Here is a 19,008-nt window from a genome sequence, read left to right on the forward strand (position 1 = left end):
TCTACTACTGCGGGTCAAGGCTGGGCACATTGGGAAACTGGTCCCAGATCATTAGGGGCCACAACAGCCCCAGGTCTGCTTTGTGGAAAGTTGATTCACTTTATTTTAATGCGACAGGTTCATCCCATTCCAATGGGGAGAATTTAAAAAAGTGGAAGTTTAGGAATATGCTATTAAAATGACGAGGACCAAATGAAGGTAGGTGTCTTTTTACAGATGTAGTCAATCACTCAACACATCTGGGTGAGGGTAGAATATTGTAGCATCGGACAGCTGGATGGTTTCTACGTAAAATTCAATGACCGGCCTGCTTCCAGCACAATCCTTCAATCATATGTTATAAGAAGGGAGAAACTAAGGACTTTCCATCTACAACACTAAGCTCATTTTCTTTAATAAACAGAACAATATCAATAATCAGAGCACTCAACAGCAACACCAAAACCTGTGGTTACAATGGATGCAGGACATGTTTGTAACTAGACTGCATATTGTAACAGCTGTAGAGAATATTTGGGATACAAGATCATTTAAATATAGATATACAAACGTGTCATCATTCACAAAATAAAAATGTAATATTCCGATGGATATCGTGTGTTTGATTTGATGTAGTTGCTCCATCATGGACCACACACGGATCATCAGAAGGGTTCAGGGTCTAACCCAGTGATTCGTAAAGGGTCTGAGGACCCCCAGGGGTCCGTGGCACACATTTGTTATTATTAAAAAAATGCATATCTACAGATGCCATATATGTGGTATTAGCGTATATTAGATTATCTCATCTTATCATTCCTATTGAACTATGTTTCTGTTCATCACTATGAAACAGGTCTAAAGTATTATGGTTGAAAAGTTATGGAACACAAATACCTCTGATGCCATCTAAGAGTGTGCAGAGCTAAGAGTGGAGGGACTGAAGACATTCCTGTCCTCAGTTTCCGGTAAACGTCCCAGAGTTACATCATAGGTCAGCAGTGGCGTGACCCACCTGTTGTTGTTGGTCAGCTTGACGTTGTGTCCGGGCATCAGGACCTTGCCGTTCTTCAGCCAGATGAGGTGAGGCTCTGGGACGCCCTGGGCCACGCAGGTGAACACAGCGCTGCCCCCTGCTGGTTTGGACACAGACTGTGGCCACTGCAGGAACTCAGGAGGAGCTGAGGAGAAGCAGAGAGGGAGGGAGGTGAGACATATATCTACATAGCAGACTCAGGTTCTCCATAAACCCCGCTGCCCCCCCATGGCCAATGACCAATGTCATGGATACATTTATGTAAATAACACATCGGGTTATACTTTCGAAGAGGCCTGGTGGAGACAATTCTTCTGTAATACTTTTTACACATGTCAAGCTCTATCCAGTCAAAATGAGTATTGAATGAAAGTCAACTAAAATTGAATGTAAAATCTAGTTTTTGGCAAGCGACTTGAATAAATCATGTTGTTTGTTTGAGAGCAATGAAAAATAGATATTAGAGATGAAATATGACCTGTTTAACTAAAACTAGCTCTAAGCAGCGTATAATACCTCATTTTTTAAATCCAAGCAAGGATTAGAATAAAGATACAATAATGTATTTCATAATCATTTTGACTTGTGTGTTTTTATGCAAATAACCAGCATATATGACACTAATTAAGGAAAAGGATAACATCTAGAATTACTATATTTTGGGACGGTGGTAAAAAAAAAGCCTTGATGTCAATTCTAGGTCTTAGAAAGAATCGCAATTAGCAAAGAAAATATTCGTCAGGTCAGACTTTAAAAATCACAATGGCAGCATCTCTTAGCTTGGGGCTATAATGTACCATAACAATACATCCAACGCTACATGTTAAGTTATCAACAGATCTGAATACAATCCATCTCATCCACAGACTGCACGGCTGATAGCTTTCAGGAATTCTGTGTTAATAGATGTGTGTACATCTATTAATTATGTAATCATGTTCTTAGCAGAACAGAATAAGTGTGGTATGGAATTAAAAAACAACACCCAGATAAAATGAAAATATAACATTGAAAACCTCCTCAGACCCGTCAGAAACACAGTCTGTGCTTTAACTTCATATGTCGTGGAGGTCTCTCCAAACCCCAAAGGATAGTCAGGTCCCTTTATAATACACACACACACACACACACACACACACACACACACACACACACACACACACACACACACACACACAGACTGCTGACCCCAGCCAGTCCTCGGCTGTCTAGATGCAGGGTTGACTGCTCCTCCTGACACCCAGTTCAATACTAGAGGCACAATAGACATTATGCTGGGATATGGACAGCACTCCTTAAGTCCTAAAGCCCCTCCCACTTCAGCCCACGCTCAGCATCTCATTGATCTATTGACCTCAACACCCTGTGTGACCCGCCACCCCCCACCCATCCATCCATGAGCTGGGGGTGTGTGTGTGTGTGTGTGTGTGTGTGTGTGTGTGGGGGGGGGGGGGGGGGGGGGGGGGTCATCAAGATGACCATTTCAATAAGGACACATTCATCACTGCAGTTTTCTTTCTTCCATCGGTCTATTGAGCATTTTTATCAGAACCAGCTCTCAGTTAATCCGAGCTAAAGAGTTCAAACGAACCCGTGAAGGAGACAACAGAATGAAATGACACTGTAGGTGTGTGTGTGTGGTTGTTGTGTTATACCATCACAGGAGCAAATGTAGACCTGGTGGGGTGAAGACGTGGTGCTGTCAGTTTTTTGGGGTTTCTGAACCAAAACTACATTGTAATGCAGTTTGGCCATAATGGATTATATGTCAAGACAGTTTACACCAGCACATATAATACAAAATCCTGCTGAAGGCATAGTTTCCTTCATTCGCTGTGTGTGTGTGTGTGTGTGTGCTCATTATCTCTTGGGGGGGGGGGGGGGGGGGGGGGGGGGGGCGCTAGCTGTCCACCCATTCATCTGTTCAGCTGTCCCACCATCATGTTAGAAGGTGTCAGACCCTCAGCTGAGCGTTCATCAGCCGATCCATACTCTGTATTGATCGGGATTCTGTTGACCTTGAGTTTCACCTCACCTCGCAACCTCTTTTTACGTTTGTTTGTTTTCTTCTATATTTAGGTGGAGGGGGGGGGGGGGCAGTGGATGTATTTATATACTAATAAATGAAAGTACTCCAAGAGGTACTCTATTAGAGGTTCTAAATAGTATTGCACTAAGCTGCAAAGAGTATTTGAATGTGTAATACTGTTCATTTTAAAGGTCCTTCATAACTTCATGACTATTTCCAAGGACGTTAACTGGAAACAACAATGTAATCCAGTAACAGTTGCAGTTATATTATTATATGACTATTATTTTACTTGGAGGATGATCATGTGTTTTGTATGTAAAATCCAAACCAGTACAGCTTTCTGATAAATATTCAAATTAAAGATTAAGTGGAGTATGAAGTAACATGAAATATAAATACTTAAGTGAAGTACCTGTAGTGTTCATATTTGTTTGTAACAACAACCACACCAGCCTCGCCATCCATTCCTATTTGAATGGATTTTTCAACACATTTTGGGAAAGAGGTTATGTGGCTCAGCGTGACACTTAGGAGTGTTTTAGCTGATGTTGACATCATATGTGAGAAGTGCATTGAGGCCCTCGCTGGGATCTGCATGATAAAAGATCTGCTGCTCATCTCGTCTGCAAAACGGGTCAAGAAAAATGAGGAGGAAGGAGGGAGGGGATGGGCGTATTTAACGCACCATCCGCTAAAATGGCTGTCCATCCTTTGTGTCTCCCTCTCCGTGGTGACACCCTGGTTGCCATGACCCCTCCGCCGGGATGCTATTCATCTTCCTGCTCCTAATTTACCCTGAGACCACACCTCCTTTCTCCATCCACCTCCCTATCCTCCCTCACTCCAACCGTTTTCACACACATACGCCCCTCTGCATCCTCCTGTCGAGGTCAGGGGTCAGAGGTCGCAGGTCATTAATTCCCCTTGGACCCCCCCTCCGGCACCTCGCGCCCTGCATTGACCGTCTAGCTGGCCTCCATTTTTTTTTGTCTCTTTGTATGTTGTCTTCTTTGTCCCTTCATTGTGACCATGACCGTGGACACACACACTCACACACACTCACAGACAGACAGACCTCTGCTAACCTTCACACGACAAACTCAGACAAACCAGTCTCACTGGTTCCCACCGAACTTGACTTCAGCTGGACAACGAAAACATTCACCTTCACTGTGAGTCTTCACAGCGTCTCTGCACTGGAGGATTTGACCGTGACAAAAGACGACACGCAGAACAAACATGTTCTTGTTGTTTTATTATGCCTAATTGCAAAAATGGAAGAAATTTTTTGCAAAAAGATCATGATTTATAGATTTAGAATTATCTTTCTATTGGACCATGAGCTCAAATAAGATTTAGAGTCTGTGAAGTGATGTTCCGGAATAATTGCAAAGCCTGTGGTTGTAAATCCCCCTTTGAATACTCAATAAAAAAAAACATAAGTTTGTGAACGTAAAGAAAAGATAAGTAAAATTGTATAAAATGTGCACAAATCAATGGTTTTGTATCCATGCATATCTAACGTTAGTGTTGCACAGTTTTCTGCTGTGAATGTGTACTCAGATGGTCTCTTTGTGTAACCTCACCGTTTATATTTAGGTATTCTTCTTTTTTTTTCCTACGACTACACTTTTTTTCCTGCACATTTGAAAGCATCATTTCACAAGATCTGAATCCTGTTGAAACTTATCGTAGTCCGTACATGTTAAACACACTTCCAGCATATAGGAATAGCTATATAAAGTCATGTTTTATCCCATATGTGCCACCATACAAGACATAATATGACATGAACTGCAATATGATGTTGTCACAATCAAAATGACATACAATGCACACGGTGATTTGAACAGTATTTCTGAAAATGACCCAGTGTTCTTAAAGGAATCAGATTCATCTCACCTAATTATGACTGGGCATTGTAAAACAGCTTTATTGTAAAAATCTAATTTTGGATGCACCGCTGCAGAACGAGGACATTGAATGAGGACTGTGTGGGTGGTCATGCTCCCAGATGACCAAAGCCTTAAGCTGTTGTTCTCTCCCAAACCCCAAAAGGAGAGCCAATTGATCAATAAATGAATGAATATATTAGGGATCTGGCTCTGCTCCCCTCCTCTACATCAGAGGCACTGCCAATCACCGTGAGAGAGTGACAGGGAGAGCATCGATCTGCTCAACGAGTCGGACGCAACAAGAACAGAGAGATGGATGGATGACGGTAAAGCTTAATTATATGAATATAGATTGGTGGTAATTGAGAATGCAAGAATGAAATGTGCTTCAGCTCTTTCTTTTGGTTTACATGTCAGAAGTTACAGTATAGAGCATACACTATACTTATACTACACTATACAACCTAGTTTGACCATAGCAGCCGTCTTAAACGTGTTTACAGACTGAGGAGGTCACTAGAGATGAGCAGCAACAAAAGTCTGCTTTAGAATTGTAAAAGGAGCACATCAACAACTTCACACATGAAGCTCAATTTACTGGTCATGGGGAGCGCTCGGCCTGGTTACCGCTCATATTATATATTGTATTCATCTGGAGCAGCTTAACAAAGTCGGAAAAAATAAGCCTGACGATGTCATTAAGGTTATCTCAACTTGGTTTTGCAGACTAATAATTCATAACTCAAGTGTAGGCATATAGTTCGAGAGGTCTTGACATTTAATCGGTAGGGAGGGTATAATAAATATATGCTAATAGTTGCATTATGGGAAATGTAGGATGCTTTGGTGTTTGACCCCATACTGAAGACTAAAAGATTGTGACCATTCTATTTTGAATCTGTCTCTCTCTCTCACACAAGCCCCCCAACTTTATTGAAGGGAAATACAGAGTTAGTAAGAGTGATCTTGTCACTGCATGTCGAATATGTTGTACAGTAGTGAAATACCTACTTCGATCCTTCACTTAAGTAAGAACAGATATGTTGTCATTTTTGCTTCATTTTGTTGTAAGTAAAAAAATGATGTAAAAATGTATGAACTGGTGTGAATGTACGTTATGTACGAATGTAGTCACTGTCTGTCTGTAGACACTGGATGTGTTTAGGGATGTGTATATGTTTTATAGTTTTCAAAGTGTTTCAACCTTTCTGCTAACCAAAGGTCACTCCCATGACTTACAACAAACAGAGAAACCAGAGCCTGGTACTTACAAACACCTTAACACTCTTCTTGTTTCTGTCTTGTGTGCACTCTAACGCTCTGGGAGCTGCTATTTGAGCTGGCCTCAGGACAGCTAATTAAAACACAGCTATTGACTGTGAGAATTAGAAGTGATATATATGGACATCTGCAGGGTGATGGACGAGCCACGTCATAGAGAGCCCCTCCTCCCACAGACACACACAGCTGAACACTGGTGTTGGTGCTTAATTGTTATAAAGGAACTGCGAGGGGTGTGCATGTGGTTGAGGTGGGGATGGGTCTCACACCGGTAGTTTCACCACCGCACAGCTGGCCAATGCTCCCAGCCTCCACCCCCACTTAACAAGCCGGGGCAAAGGTGAGAAGGAAAGGGTGGAGCTTTGCTATTGACCCTTTCCTTCCTTTCCCCTCACCACCACCGACAGTTAATGTGATCAAGTGCACACACACGCCTAGTAAACAAAGGCTGCAACGTTGTCAGGTTTTCTAGACAGGATGCATCCATATCAGACTGTCAATTCACAGAACAGTGTGTACAGTATGATGACATGACAGTTTTGATATGGTAATGTGTAATTCAAACTAATTTATCTTTAATTCATCCTCACTCAGCCCTCCCTTCCCTGAAGGCATCATGCCCTGCACTAATGTGTTTTTGTATTAAAAGAACAATCCAACATTTGAGCTTTCATCACTTTCTTCTCTGTGTAGTACATAGACTGTATATAAGGATAGATGGCGCGTCTCCACTTCCTCCCGCTGTCCAGAAGTGAACACACACATCCCCTATACTGGCGCTGATATCTTGAAATTTGAAAGTCATTTGGAGCCAGAGTCTGCACAGTGATGATCATAAACCCTTGCCATCCAATCACGAGCACGGCCTCACCTAGCTGCTGTATTACACTGACGCTAGCGCGTAGCTGTTTGGCTAGATACACACAACAACTGAATATCTCTACAAATACATTCACGATCAAATTGAAGAATGTTCTATTACAAAGACTCGTGATTCGTGAAACGTCACCGGCATTTCTGCTAAGAACACACACGGCGGTCAAACAGTGCTGGCTAACCAAAATGTTGCTAAGCTAGCTCACGACGCGGTCAAAGACTTCATGAACAGACATGGTACATAAAGATCTTTATGTGTAAAGATCTGTATCATGGTTGAGAAAAGTTCAGGTTCAAGCTGCATCTCCTGTCCATGTTCTATGTATTGTCCAACACTGGTAGTGTTCCACATATGATGGATCTTTTTAAGGCTAAGTCTGGTATAAATGAATCCCAGAATTGTAAATCTGCAGGCGTTATGCAATTACTTAAATAACACTTGAGCAGTATGTCTCTGCATGGCCTCACCTTGTACGACGAGTCGTCCGAGTGCAGTACGTCTCATTCTGGTGCCGGGCCGATTGGCAGCACACACATACACACCAGAGTGCTGCAGGGAAACATCTGAGATCATCAGGTTCCCGGTCCCCAGAACCTGGATACCCTCCACTCCAATGGAGCGTCCGTCTGATGGACACGCAGACGCAGAGACATTCAGAGATGGTTTGTGAAATAAAAACTAAAACATGCTTAAAATTGCACATCGTTAATTCTCCTCCAATCAAGTACATCGACAGTCTATCAGAAATGTCCAGTGGTACCTAGCCTGCTCCAGGAAACAATGGGCCTTGGGTTTCCTGTGGCGATGCACTCCAAGATGGCCGTCTGATGGATGGTGATGGTCAGATTCTGGGGTCCTGACAAGATGAATGGCTCCTTGTAGGTTCTGGGAGCTCCACCTGAGAGGATGACGGAAAACAAAAAGTGATGAGTTGTAAAAGCCTCCATTTTGGGATAAAAGCAATTTCTGTTTCAGTCGAGGACTGATGTATGGGAACATTGTTGTGTTGGCAAAAAAAAATCTGAGATACGGTTACGACAATTACCTCTACAGGCACATCGACACATTCCATATATATATATATATATATATATATATATAAAATACATGCAGGAATGAATAACGTAGCTAGAGCCAGAGGGAATAGAATAACTGACCCTTGTTCACTCCACAGAGCTCTTTATATGCTACATGTGTGTCCACCTACCGGTGATGTTGAGCATGGCCTCGTGGCTGAAGCGGGTGTTGGCGGGGTTGGTGGCGACACAGCGGAAAACCCCTGCATCCACCTGCCTCACGCCTGTCACCTGGAGAATACCCATTGGCAGGAGAGTGTATCTGGACAGGGAGGAGAGGTATGTGTGCAGGTAAAAACATGTTTAAGACATTTGTATATACAGTATATGTCCCATACATGACGCCATGGAAATACGTTTAACCTATCTTGTCATGAAAAGTAACACACAGGCGTCAGTATTAGAAATCTGAGCCGCTGACGTAGTATAAACAGAGAGAAAATCTTGAGAGTGGCAAAAGGTTGTGGACGGGTGAAACAGACTCTGGACTTTTCACACTGCTGTTCATGTCCACCCATGTGAAACCAAATCAGCATCGACTTATTTAACAATAGTTTTATGATGTAACTTACGTACTTTTTTTTTTTATATGTAAACCTAAAAACTAAGCTCCGTTGGAAGTTTAATTTGAAATGACACTATGCATGTGATAAGTGGAAACTGTTGTTCATTGGACAGTGGAGATCTGGATTACACTGCAGCAGTGGTTTCAAGTTTTTAAGTTTTTATGGATATTGTGATGCTAAAATGCTGCTAACAGTCGGAATGGCAGGACGGCAAAATGAATGACGCATGAAGACGTGTGATGGAGAAATAGAATATATTAAACAAAATAACTTTGAGTCTACCATTTTATGTAATTATTCTAGTAATGCGTGAAGTTATAAGATGCAACCGTCTCCTAACATTCTGAGCTATGGCACATCCAGGTGTAGATTATGTTGCTGAGGACGACAAAAAAAGATCACATAATTTAACTTTGGACGGCAATTCTGTACCGCTGCCGGTATTCTCTGCCGGCCTCACCTATTTTTACCCTCCTGCTCTCATTCACTCAAACGATATCTGCCTGATTCCATTTGAATGCAGCATAAGCCTTAACTTCCCAAAAATAGAAACAATAGGTGGGGCAGAATCTGATAGTAGTTAGAAGGATATAGATATGTGTAGCTGTCACATATTGCAGTGTTTGAGACATGTTGACAGTTGAGTTGGTACGGTAGCAGTGTGTATGGGGTTACCTGTTGTCGGTGGTGTTGAGTGGTACTCTGTCTCTCTCCCAGGTGATGTTGGCCTCAGGCACTCCGTTGATTTGACACTGGAAGCGAGCTACGCCTCCCTCGTCCACGGACATGGACAGAGGGTGGGTGTGGAACTTTGGAAGGGCTGAGGAGCAAGCCGCACAAAGATCAGCCTTAATCAGACACTGAACATGGATGCTATTTTGAAACATTGCACGACATGACATGATGATCAGTTTACCAGTCGAGGCTGCCACTGCTTAATGTTTTTAGTATAGGCTATAATGTCTCTGGAGATAACCCTGATGACATCATAACGATGAACTGTGGTTGAGTGAGTGGGTGAGTGTTTGTAGAGGTGGGAGTTTACTGGACAGGGAAGGTCTAACAAAAAGATACTAGAGGTCACATTATGAGAAGTAGAAGATCCAGTGTTTCTGGAGCATATTGGTGGAGATGATTAGTAGGATTTACACACACACACACACACACACACACACAGGATTCCTAATTACCTCGTGGCCATAATCAATATGGGTGTATACCACAAAGGGGGGTTCTGGAAATGAGAAAGCATTACCATGGCAACACATTGCATTGAAGTAAGACCACCTTTGCTAAAATGCTCCTGGATTAACCATGAAGAACTGCTTTTATTGGTCTGACTGAAGGAGAAGGTTGTACGAGTAGTGCAGGTGTGTGTGTGTGTGTGTGTGTGTGTGTGTGTGTGTGTGTGTGTGTGTGTGTGTGTGTTCATCACATGTACATTACTGTACACTCCTACATGTGCTGAGCAGAGTAATTTACAGGTCTTCTGTAATGAAGCCGGTATGTTTTTGGTGAAAGGCTTTGTAAGGCGCCTGTTCCAAACAAAGGATCATAAGATCCGAGGGGGGCTTGGGTTGCCAAGTATGATGCAGAGGTGTTCACCGTGTGAAGTATCATCTATAACAAAGACTGTGGGATGTTTGACAGAGAAAGGCCAACATGTGGTGATATCCTCCGCTGCCTGTGCAGGTTCATGGCCTGTGGATAGTGCAGGACATTACAATGCCTGAGGAAATGACTTTTGATCAAATTCAGTTTAGATTTTTTTAGTACAATCTAGATCATAACAAAACAAAACCCCCAGAAAGTTTAAGGTAACAACTTATATATAACTTATATAACTTATATCTTTATCATTCCAACAGGATATGATAATATCATACAAACCAGGAAAGGATGTACAAAGAAGCTTTTCCTTCTTATAGATAGCTGTGATACGGGATTTTTTTTTATCAAAACGCTTCAACAAACATCACTGGATGGGGCCAAAATCAGGTTATGAAAAATAATCATAACACTTTTAGTAAATTTGCAGTCTAACCAAAAATGTGTTACTTCATCTCACCAGCTATAACCGCTTGTGTTATATAATTAAGTAAACTATTACAACAAGGGCCACAACTAGCTTTGAGGACATTCTACAGTTACAAACAAACACATGGTGGGTGTTTTATCGGCAGATTCCAGTATTTCTAGGTTATATTTCATTTGACTACTTATTGGTCAATAATCAATCAAGCGATACACTCAGGATTTCCCAAAAAAAAATTAAGATTTACAGAAAATATGATTGGATAGTTAACTGAATAAATAGCAATGTAGAATCAAATTATGATTTCCATATCTCATTGACGTAGCTGTAGGAACTGATAATGCATCGTTGTTGAATGCCGATCACTTCCTCTTTTCCTCTCAAATTTCCTACTCAACTCATTTGCTCATCAGGGAATAAGATAACCAGTGACAATATTTCTTCCCGTCCATTTGTAATAAGTACACTGTTTTAAAGTGCATGTACTTGTATGACATAACAATTCTATAGGATGTAACAGTAATGTGCTGTGTTGCTCTATCAAACACTTACATGCCAAAAGGACTTTGGCCTTGCGGCTGACCAGCATGCCGTAGCGATTTTGGGCCGCGCAGTCGTACTCGCCCATATCCGCGTCACTCCCCTCTCTGCGTTTCTGGAAGCTCCGGATGAACAGCGTGCCATTTGCCAGCACCTGAACCCGCGGGCCGGTGGGTAAAGTCACCCCGTTTTTACGCCACGTGACCAGGAACGGCTCCTCGCCCTGCACCTGACAGTCCAGCATGAGCGGGCGTTCCCTCACCGCGATCACATCGCTTGGCTCCAGCAGGAAAGACAGCTCCGAGGCCAAACAGCCACCTGCAGACGGGTGAAAGAGAAGGACAGGTTATCAGACAGAGAAAGGCTGTACGACTATCTGCTTACTTGAAATGATAACTTGTTGTATATCCAGCCTCAGTCAATGGACATACATGTATGTTTGTTGACCAGAGTTCTGATCCAAAAGGGACCTGAGGACGGTGCGGTATCAGAACAATAGCTGGGGTCTACACTTATACAGCACATTGGCTGTTTGTTGCAAATACATCTGGCTCTGTTGGACACCAAGTCACCGAGTACCCAACCAGAATTGCCCGGAAAAACCACACTCAACACCAGAAACCACCTAATTTGATTAATGGTGCATTTGGTTTAGTGGCCTATAACGCTTTAAGTGAAGGCCAGCCACAATGAAGGCTGGAGGCTGGATGCCAGCGAGCCATCCAGCCAGAGAGGGCAACAACAATACCCAGCTGAGGAGGAGAACACTGGCAGTGGTTGCTGGGGTCAAGTTAGGAGACCCTCCATTGAAGGAAGGGGCCAATTGTGACAATAGTGTTGTGACTATGCTTATTTGCGCCTAACCCACAGTAACCTCTCTAAAAACTCCCATCAGCCACCATGCAGCCAAAGGCACCATCTGCCCCTTCTTATGCATCCCCTCCACCCCTCCCGTCCCTTCCCGGCCTTTCAGAGCCATCTCTGAGGTGACTTTCCCATGCCACCAGGGCTCTCTTCCTCACCCTTGTCCCCTCCCCTGCGTGACCTTGTCTTCCCCATTTTCTTTCAGTCTTTTTTGGTGTTAATGTCCTCATATGCAAAGAACCTTGAACCCTTGCGGTAGCCGCTTTCCGAAGCTGCAAGGCAGTAACAATGGCAGTTGCACTTGAACCTGCACAATGCCTTATCAATGTCACTGTGGAGTCTTGCATCTGTTCAATCAAATATACCCTTTCGGTCAACTGAGCTGTAAAGCAGCACAACATGTATTGTTGTCCAGCCGCCGTCAAGCACCCCATCCCACACACAGCGGTTTGCAGCTGAACTTAAGTTTGGATTGGCTTAAGTCATTTTCTTTGTACATTTCTGTTGCAGGTGAAGTTAATTTCCACTCTGTAGGCCAGCTGATGCTGCTCGCTAATGTGTTGAAGATCATTAGCAGCACACTGATTATGTATTTCTAGTATTTCTATTTCCATTGATTTTTATTTTCTATTGAAAACCCCCAAAAAACAAATTTTCTCAATTGCCTTCAGTGGTAACTACCAATGCAGATACCACAAGCTTTTGAAATGCAGTATATATATATATATGTATATATATATATATATATATATATATATATATATATATATATGTATATATATATATATATATTTATATATATATATTTATATATATATATATATATTTATATATATATATAAAAATATCTCTCTGTGATTTTTGCCTCAACATCAATACAATGCCATTTGGTTTCTTGTGCTCACAGCATTGAACTATTTGATATAAATGTCATCAGTAACATGTCTTTCCAGAGACCTGGTTGGTCGACATAACCCACAAAACAGGGACAGCAACTCTGGAATCAGATGTTTACTATTGAATTTTTCAAATGTCATTTTTCAATGTTGTGAGCACCACAGATAAAAAAAACAAACAATGAATCACCTCCATTGCACTGGGGTGGAGGCAGACATCTCAGAGAGAGATATTTTAAAACCTAGACAAATAAAACCCAAAGTGTCTGCATGGACAGAGTCCTCCTAAACACCAGAGAGTAAGAGAAAATATGGCCCTTTATCAATTCACTACTCCCCACCATGTCTTACATCCGCACATGCAAATGCAATAAATCACAGTGAGCATGGATAAAATGTCCTCCGCAGCAGCTATATTTAGCCAAACTGCTTCCTGTTGGCCAAACCTGATGAATGGTATGGACAGAGGTGTCATGGTGTTGTACCTACAAATACCACAAAGTTCGCCTGTTCGGCTGTAATTCTTCTGGGTATGAGAAGGTCGATGACTCATGCTGACTAGGTTGTTGATCAAATGAACATACAGCAGAGCTTTTCCCTCTCTTCATGATCTGTGTGATTGGCTTCACTGATGTGTCCCATCAAGAAATGAGCATCTGCCCTCCTGCTGAGGAGAGATCTCCCACCCAGCAGATGCAGCCAGCTGAGAGTGGATCTGGGCTGATAGAACGCTGCAACCCCCCTGAGCTTCCCATCCCTTTGGCCTGGTAATGAAATTCAGCGCTCCCAGGGGGGACCTGCATCCCAATCTGTGGCCACGGTTATCAAACACATGGTGTTGCAAACTGTGAGGCCTGAAAGGCCAGGGTCACGGTAAGTTGATTTACATAAACAAGGTTTTGTCATCGGACTCTTTGAGGGTATTGGTTCATAAAACACTAATGCAGATTAACATCTTATTTCTGTGCCTGGACTACTCTTGATCATCAACATTACAAGGGTGTGGATGGTTATTTTAAAAATCTATTCTGATACACACTGTTCAAATGTAGTCAGTAACCTAATCAAAGTATCACAATATCAAAGTGACATAACTTGGTTACTTTTTGTTACTTTTGCATTATCTCAAAAGCAAATGTGCGAAAAAGTGCTATTTTGTGTATCATGAGTGCAAATGTGCACAGCAGTATATTGTTCTTAGATTAGACTGACTGAAAACAGTTACCGTTGTTCGTATTGTTATTTCGTAATGCCGTTCCATGCATCCCGTTATTCCCCAAGCCCAAACATTACAGTGTCTACAGCCAGCGCACGATTAAGAACACACGTTCTGCTTAAACAGAACATATTGTTATTTTGTTTAGCTATTATCTCAGAAGTAAAAACTAGAGGCGTTAATTCAACTTGATTCTTTTTAGGCTTGGGTGAAAGAAATAGGAGCATCGTTCAGTACAATGCAGTCCAATACAACAGCACCTCAAAGTACAGCTTCAGAAATGACCATCGAGTCAACGGAAACTAAGTGGGACTGTCTTCATAAACATTGAAGGGCAATTGTATGGGCTTGCATTAGATTGTACAGGTGTATGAAAAAAAACCTGTAACTCAATAACAGTGTTGAGATTACCTCCGGGATTTGTGCCTTGACACATTGGCATTGACATGGGATCAATCCCTAGTCTTGTTTTCAGTTCGAAGTCTCAAATCCAGTGAGACTCTGTGCATCAAGATGGATGAAGGATGGTGAGAGTGTGTCAGGACTAAAGTTACACAACAAGCATTAAGGCAACTCCAGACTGGAGGAGTTAAATGTTCTCCATGACAACAAGCTGGGCCCACATGAGGCGTGATTAAGTGCATAGCATTAGAGATTGGACTATTTTCAATATGAGGCACGAACTATAATGAGATTTTTTGAAGGGAGGGGGGTTGCTGGACAACCCCACCCCCCACCTCCCCCCCTCCCCCCTCTAGCACCATGTGCTTGTAACCCCAAGCCCCTCAGGGGTCATGAGACAGTCAGAGGTGAGGAGGATGGATGTGTAGATGGGGGTGGGCGGGTGGGTTAGCTTGTGTCCAGCCTGAGCTACTCTCCCAAGCCCTCCACTGCTATTGTTTAGGGGGACTGAGGCCCCTGAAGTTCACAGATTTCCATCTACCCCCCCCCCCATAAAAAGTGTACAGAGAAAGAGAGAGGGGTCCTGAGCACCATATAGAAATCAGTTTAAAAGGTAACTTTGGAGGGCTGTATGGGTTTGAGCCAGGAATGACAAGAAAAATGAAACTGAGAAATATTAGGTTAGAATAAGGTTGAAGCTTTAAGACTTTGGGTTAGGGATGGAGCTTCATATCCTATGGATTTAAGGCAAACATCTGCAGACATCATATATGAGCAAATGATAACTGATTTAAATATGAACAAATAGTTCTAATAGTCCCCTTTGTTATTTTTCCTGCCCCTGACCTCTTCTTCTCTTATATCCGTATCAGAGGAGGAAGCAGTTTAAACAATAAATGTGTAGTTGAAGGTCTGAGCTGGAAGATAGGGATGGCTGGGCAGGCATGACACCCATGGCCTGGGGCTTCCTCCTTTGTCCTCCTCATGGGAGTAAAAGTCTCCTTGCTTGGAGACGGCGAGTTCTTTCAGCTGTAGGAGGTCTGCAAAGGTCTTTTGTTTAAGTCAACTGATGGTCATTTACTGGGTGTCGTATGTCAAGTTCAATGTTTCTGAGTGTATCTGAGGAATGAATGTGTATCTGAGGAATGAATGTGTTCATGACTCTAAACAGATGACAGGTAGAGTTTTAGGCTGCTCGTACTGTACTGATACAATACCCAAGTTAAAGTACCAACACAATACTACTTTAGGTTTTTTGAGAAATATCTCTGCTTTCTAAAAAAAAACTTTTTTCGCCTTTTTAACAAAAAGCCACGATTGGCAAACTTCTGATTGTAATCAGGAACTATCTGTCTGACTAACACAAGAGGGATTATGAATATGACAACTTTCTGTTTTTTTTTTGTTTTTTTTAAATCTATGGTTTGGACACATTTCAGTTCAAAGCAGAACCAAAGATAAATTAAGGTTTAGCACCAAGCCCTATTCACACATTCTCATAGAACTTCATCGTGTAAATATCTAGAATGTAAACCTTACACGGTTTCTATCATGAGATATGAAGAGTGACTATTTTTCATTAAGAAAACAATGGTATTCAGGTCAGTGTGGGATCAGCCTTTTTAGAGCAACGTACCTCTCCTGACTGATAACATGCTTACCGATGCATAAACTGATATTGGCCTTGGGCCCCTGGGCCAGGACGTCCCATCTGCATTTGGGGGTTGATTTCTAATGGTCAGTGCAGATTTAAAAAGCCTGGCCATAACCATGGTCCCCACCAGCCAGGCAGATCAATAAGCAATACTCTCTAATGTGATGGAGAGGAGGCCTCTTTGTTTGTCCTGCAGTTTGAATCAGTGAGGTGTCAACTCACAGAGCAACTCTTTTTAGGGAGATCTCATTAAAAGCAAAAGCCTGGCAGGACACAAGCTAAAGGACTCCCGGAGACTCAAGACTATGAGAAGCACTGTTGGACAAATGAAACGTGATCTAATGGGACAATCATAGTTATATGAATTATATGGGAGCACAGATTTTTTTTTTTTTAAATCAAAATAAATTACAGCTTTACTATGGAAAGTTTATAGTTATAAAGTCAATAACCCTAACCAGCAGTTTAACCAGTTACTACCACTACTGGTGAATCAGAAGCTGCCCAGTCATGGTTCTACTGGCGACTACTCTGTGGCACTGGACAGAGAGCTGGCATTAGAATGTTAAGGTCCACCCTGGGTGTAAACAAGCATTGAAGATTTCACACATCAACTGTAATGCAAAAAACATGAATACAAGTATAATGGACTAATACAAGTTGCATTGCATCAAAGCAGTGTGTGCTTGTTAACGCCTCAGGTCAAAATTGGATGAGGGCCTACAGGAGGTCCCATCAGGCTCATAACTGCATCTTTACATGGCTCAAATCCTGTTAGCATTAGCCTAAACTCTCCACGGATTGAGATGTTTGCCTCTTTTCTGTCACACGCCGGCCACCACAGGCCCTTTGTGTCCCTGCTGTGGATTAAAACCAAGGGGTTGTTTTGCAGGCCTCCTCCATCGTGTTCACTGTGTGTGTGAGTCTGAGTGAGGAGCCCTGGCAGGGGAGGGTTGTCGGGGACATGGTCATGGGCAGCTGGAGGGGGATTACCTTCCACACACATATTTTTAATAAGGTCTCAATCTGAGCACAGTGTTATGGAGATGAGGGTGTGAAGGTCAGCTCACTGAAGACTGAGGACTTGAGGGGGCCTATTGTGTCTGTGCACCCCCCACACAGACTGCTCTGCTGACCGGGACGACCCAGAGTCATACCCCCTCCCAAAGGTCAGAGGGCACCAACTCTAACCCCGTACTGTGGTCTGAGCTAAGGACACCGTCTGCATTGCTCCCCTTCTCATGCAAAGCTGCTCGGTTTTTCTCGAACAAAACATTTTTTTCCCATCTACAACCTCCTGGGTTATTATGGTTATGGTTATATGGTTATTATAAATGTTTGTTATGTGATAATTGTGCCTTCAGAACATGTAGATACCTGGCCGTCAGGCATTCCATTCTTACTGAAATGCTCTTTAAATGTTTGAAATGTATGTATGTATTCATATGAATAACTGGGTACAGAAATGAATTATGCATACAGAAAAAGTATTTTCTGTATCACTTCACCAAATGAAACCCTGTTGCAAACAATTGGATCAAGTTGAACAGTTAAAAATGGAATCTTAACTCTAGATCTACACACAAGCTTTTTCTGGAGCTTTCAGCTGCACTTCACAGTCTTCCTCAGTGAAGTTTGCTCAGTTGAAATCTCAAGAAAAAGGTAGTGAGTGGATCTTGACTTTTTATTCAGTTATTTGTAAAACTTCAAGTCCAAGAATGAACTTTCTTGCTTTGTCAAACAGTGTTTTGATGGCCTTCAATTTGAACCTTTTAATGTTCATTCAAGATTGATAATGAAATGTTTTGACCAGTATATATTCATATTTGTAGGAGTTATTTAGAGGACACCTCAACCCCCACATTTATTTCCATTCAATAGGCCTCTGCTTACACTGTTTTACTTGTAAGAAAGTGACACAATGGTCAGTTCATTTGCATATTGTCATATACATATTGACAAAAGCTTCCAGTCATCTGAACAGAGTGGAACTGATCATTCAGTCCTTATTAATAATACCTGAATTAGTAGATGAGGACAGAGCAGAAGCTTGTTTCTCCAATTTACAGCAATTTCAGAAACATCAATTACAGGAGCGATGTAACAACGCTGTTGGAACACAGATCTTGTTGATTTTACTGATTCAATGAGAAACAATAGGACCTTCAAAGAGGAAACGTTTATGAGGATGATTATGGATTTCATTAATACCTTTGAATTCCAGTTTACTGAAAGTCAAAGTCAAAGCAGCAACAGAACAGATGGAAGAGCAGCAGCATCCTCTCTCTGGACTTGGCAAAGTTCCCCCTAGTTCTGATCCTGAACTCTCCAACAGCTGAACCAAGCATACTAAATGTAGAAGCTAGACTGTACTTACTCAAACAGCAGAGAGTTGCCAGGCAGGTGAGAAAGAGTCTTGCTTTCATTTTTGGTTTTCTTCGCTCCAACCTTCTTGATGTCAAAGCTTCTTCCCTTAGAAGCTCTTAAAAAATCAAACAAATAAAAAAAGTAATCCAAATGGAAAGGTGTCTGTATCCTCGTACTGTGTATCTTCTTTGGTGATAAAGCTACAATTGTTATTGTTTTTCATGAAAGCATTGCTATTCTTTAGGTTCCCTGGTCCAGCGTCTGGGCCACGGAAGGCTGCTGGTCATGTTCA

The 19,008-nt window shown here is 42.2% G+C and overlaps 1 protein-coding gene across 1 annotated transcript in view; it reads right to left on the reverse strand.

Annotated features, from left to right (window-relative positions):
- The window catches only part of si:ch211-57n23.4 (immunoglobulin superfamily DCC subclass member 3), a 24,559-nt gene extending 5,784 nt beyond the window's left edge, over positions 1-18,775 (reverse strand). Inside the window, exons 1-7 of the mRNA XM_068710543.1 lie at positions 18,727-18,775; positions 11,330-11,635; positions 9,418-9,562; positions 8,308-8,438; positions 7,861-7,998; positions 7,568-7,726; positions 995-1,160 (exon numbers count right to left, since the gene is read on the reverse strand). Coding sequence (XP_068566644.1) covers positions 995-1,160; positions 7,568-7,726; positions 7,861-7,998; positions 8,308-8,438; positions 9,418-9,562; positions 11,330-11,635; positions 18,727-18,775 — 1,094 coding nt within the window. The remainder of the gene's footprint in view (positions 1-994; positions 1,161-7,567; positions 7,727-7,860; positions 7,999-8,307; positions 8,439-9,417; positions 9,563-11,329; positions 11,636-18,726) is intronic.
- Positions 18,776-19,008: the final 233 nt, after the last annotated feature.

This window comes from Cebidichthys violaceus, unplaced genomic scaffold (genome assembly GCF_023349555.1).
Source record: "Cebidichthys violaceus isolate CVI_PGR_0920_01 unplaced genomic scaffold, fCebVio1.0.p SCAF_16, whole genome shotgun sequence".
NCBI lineage: Eukaryota > Metazoa > Chordata > Actinopteri > Perciformes > Stichaeidae > Cebidichthys > Cebidichthys violaceus.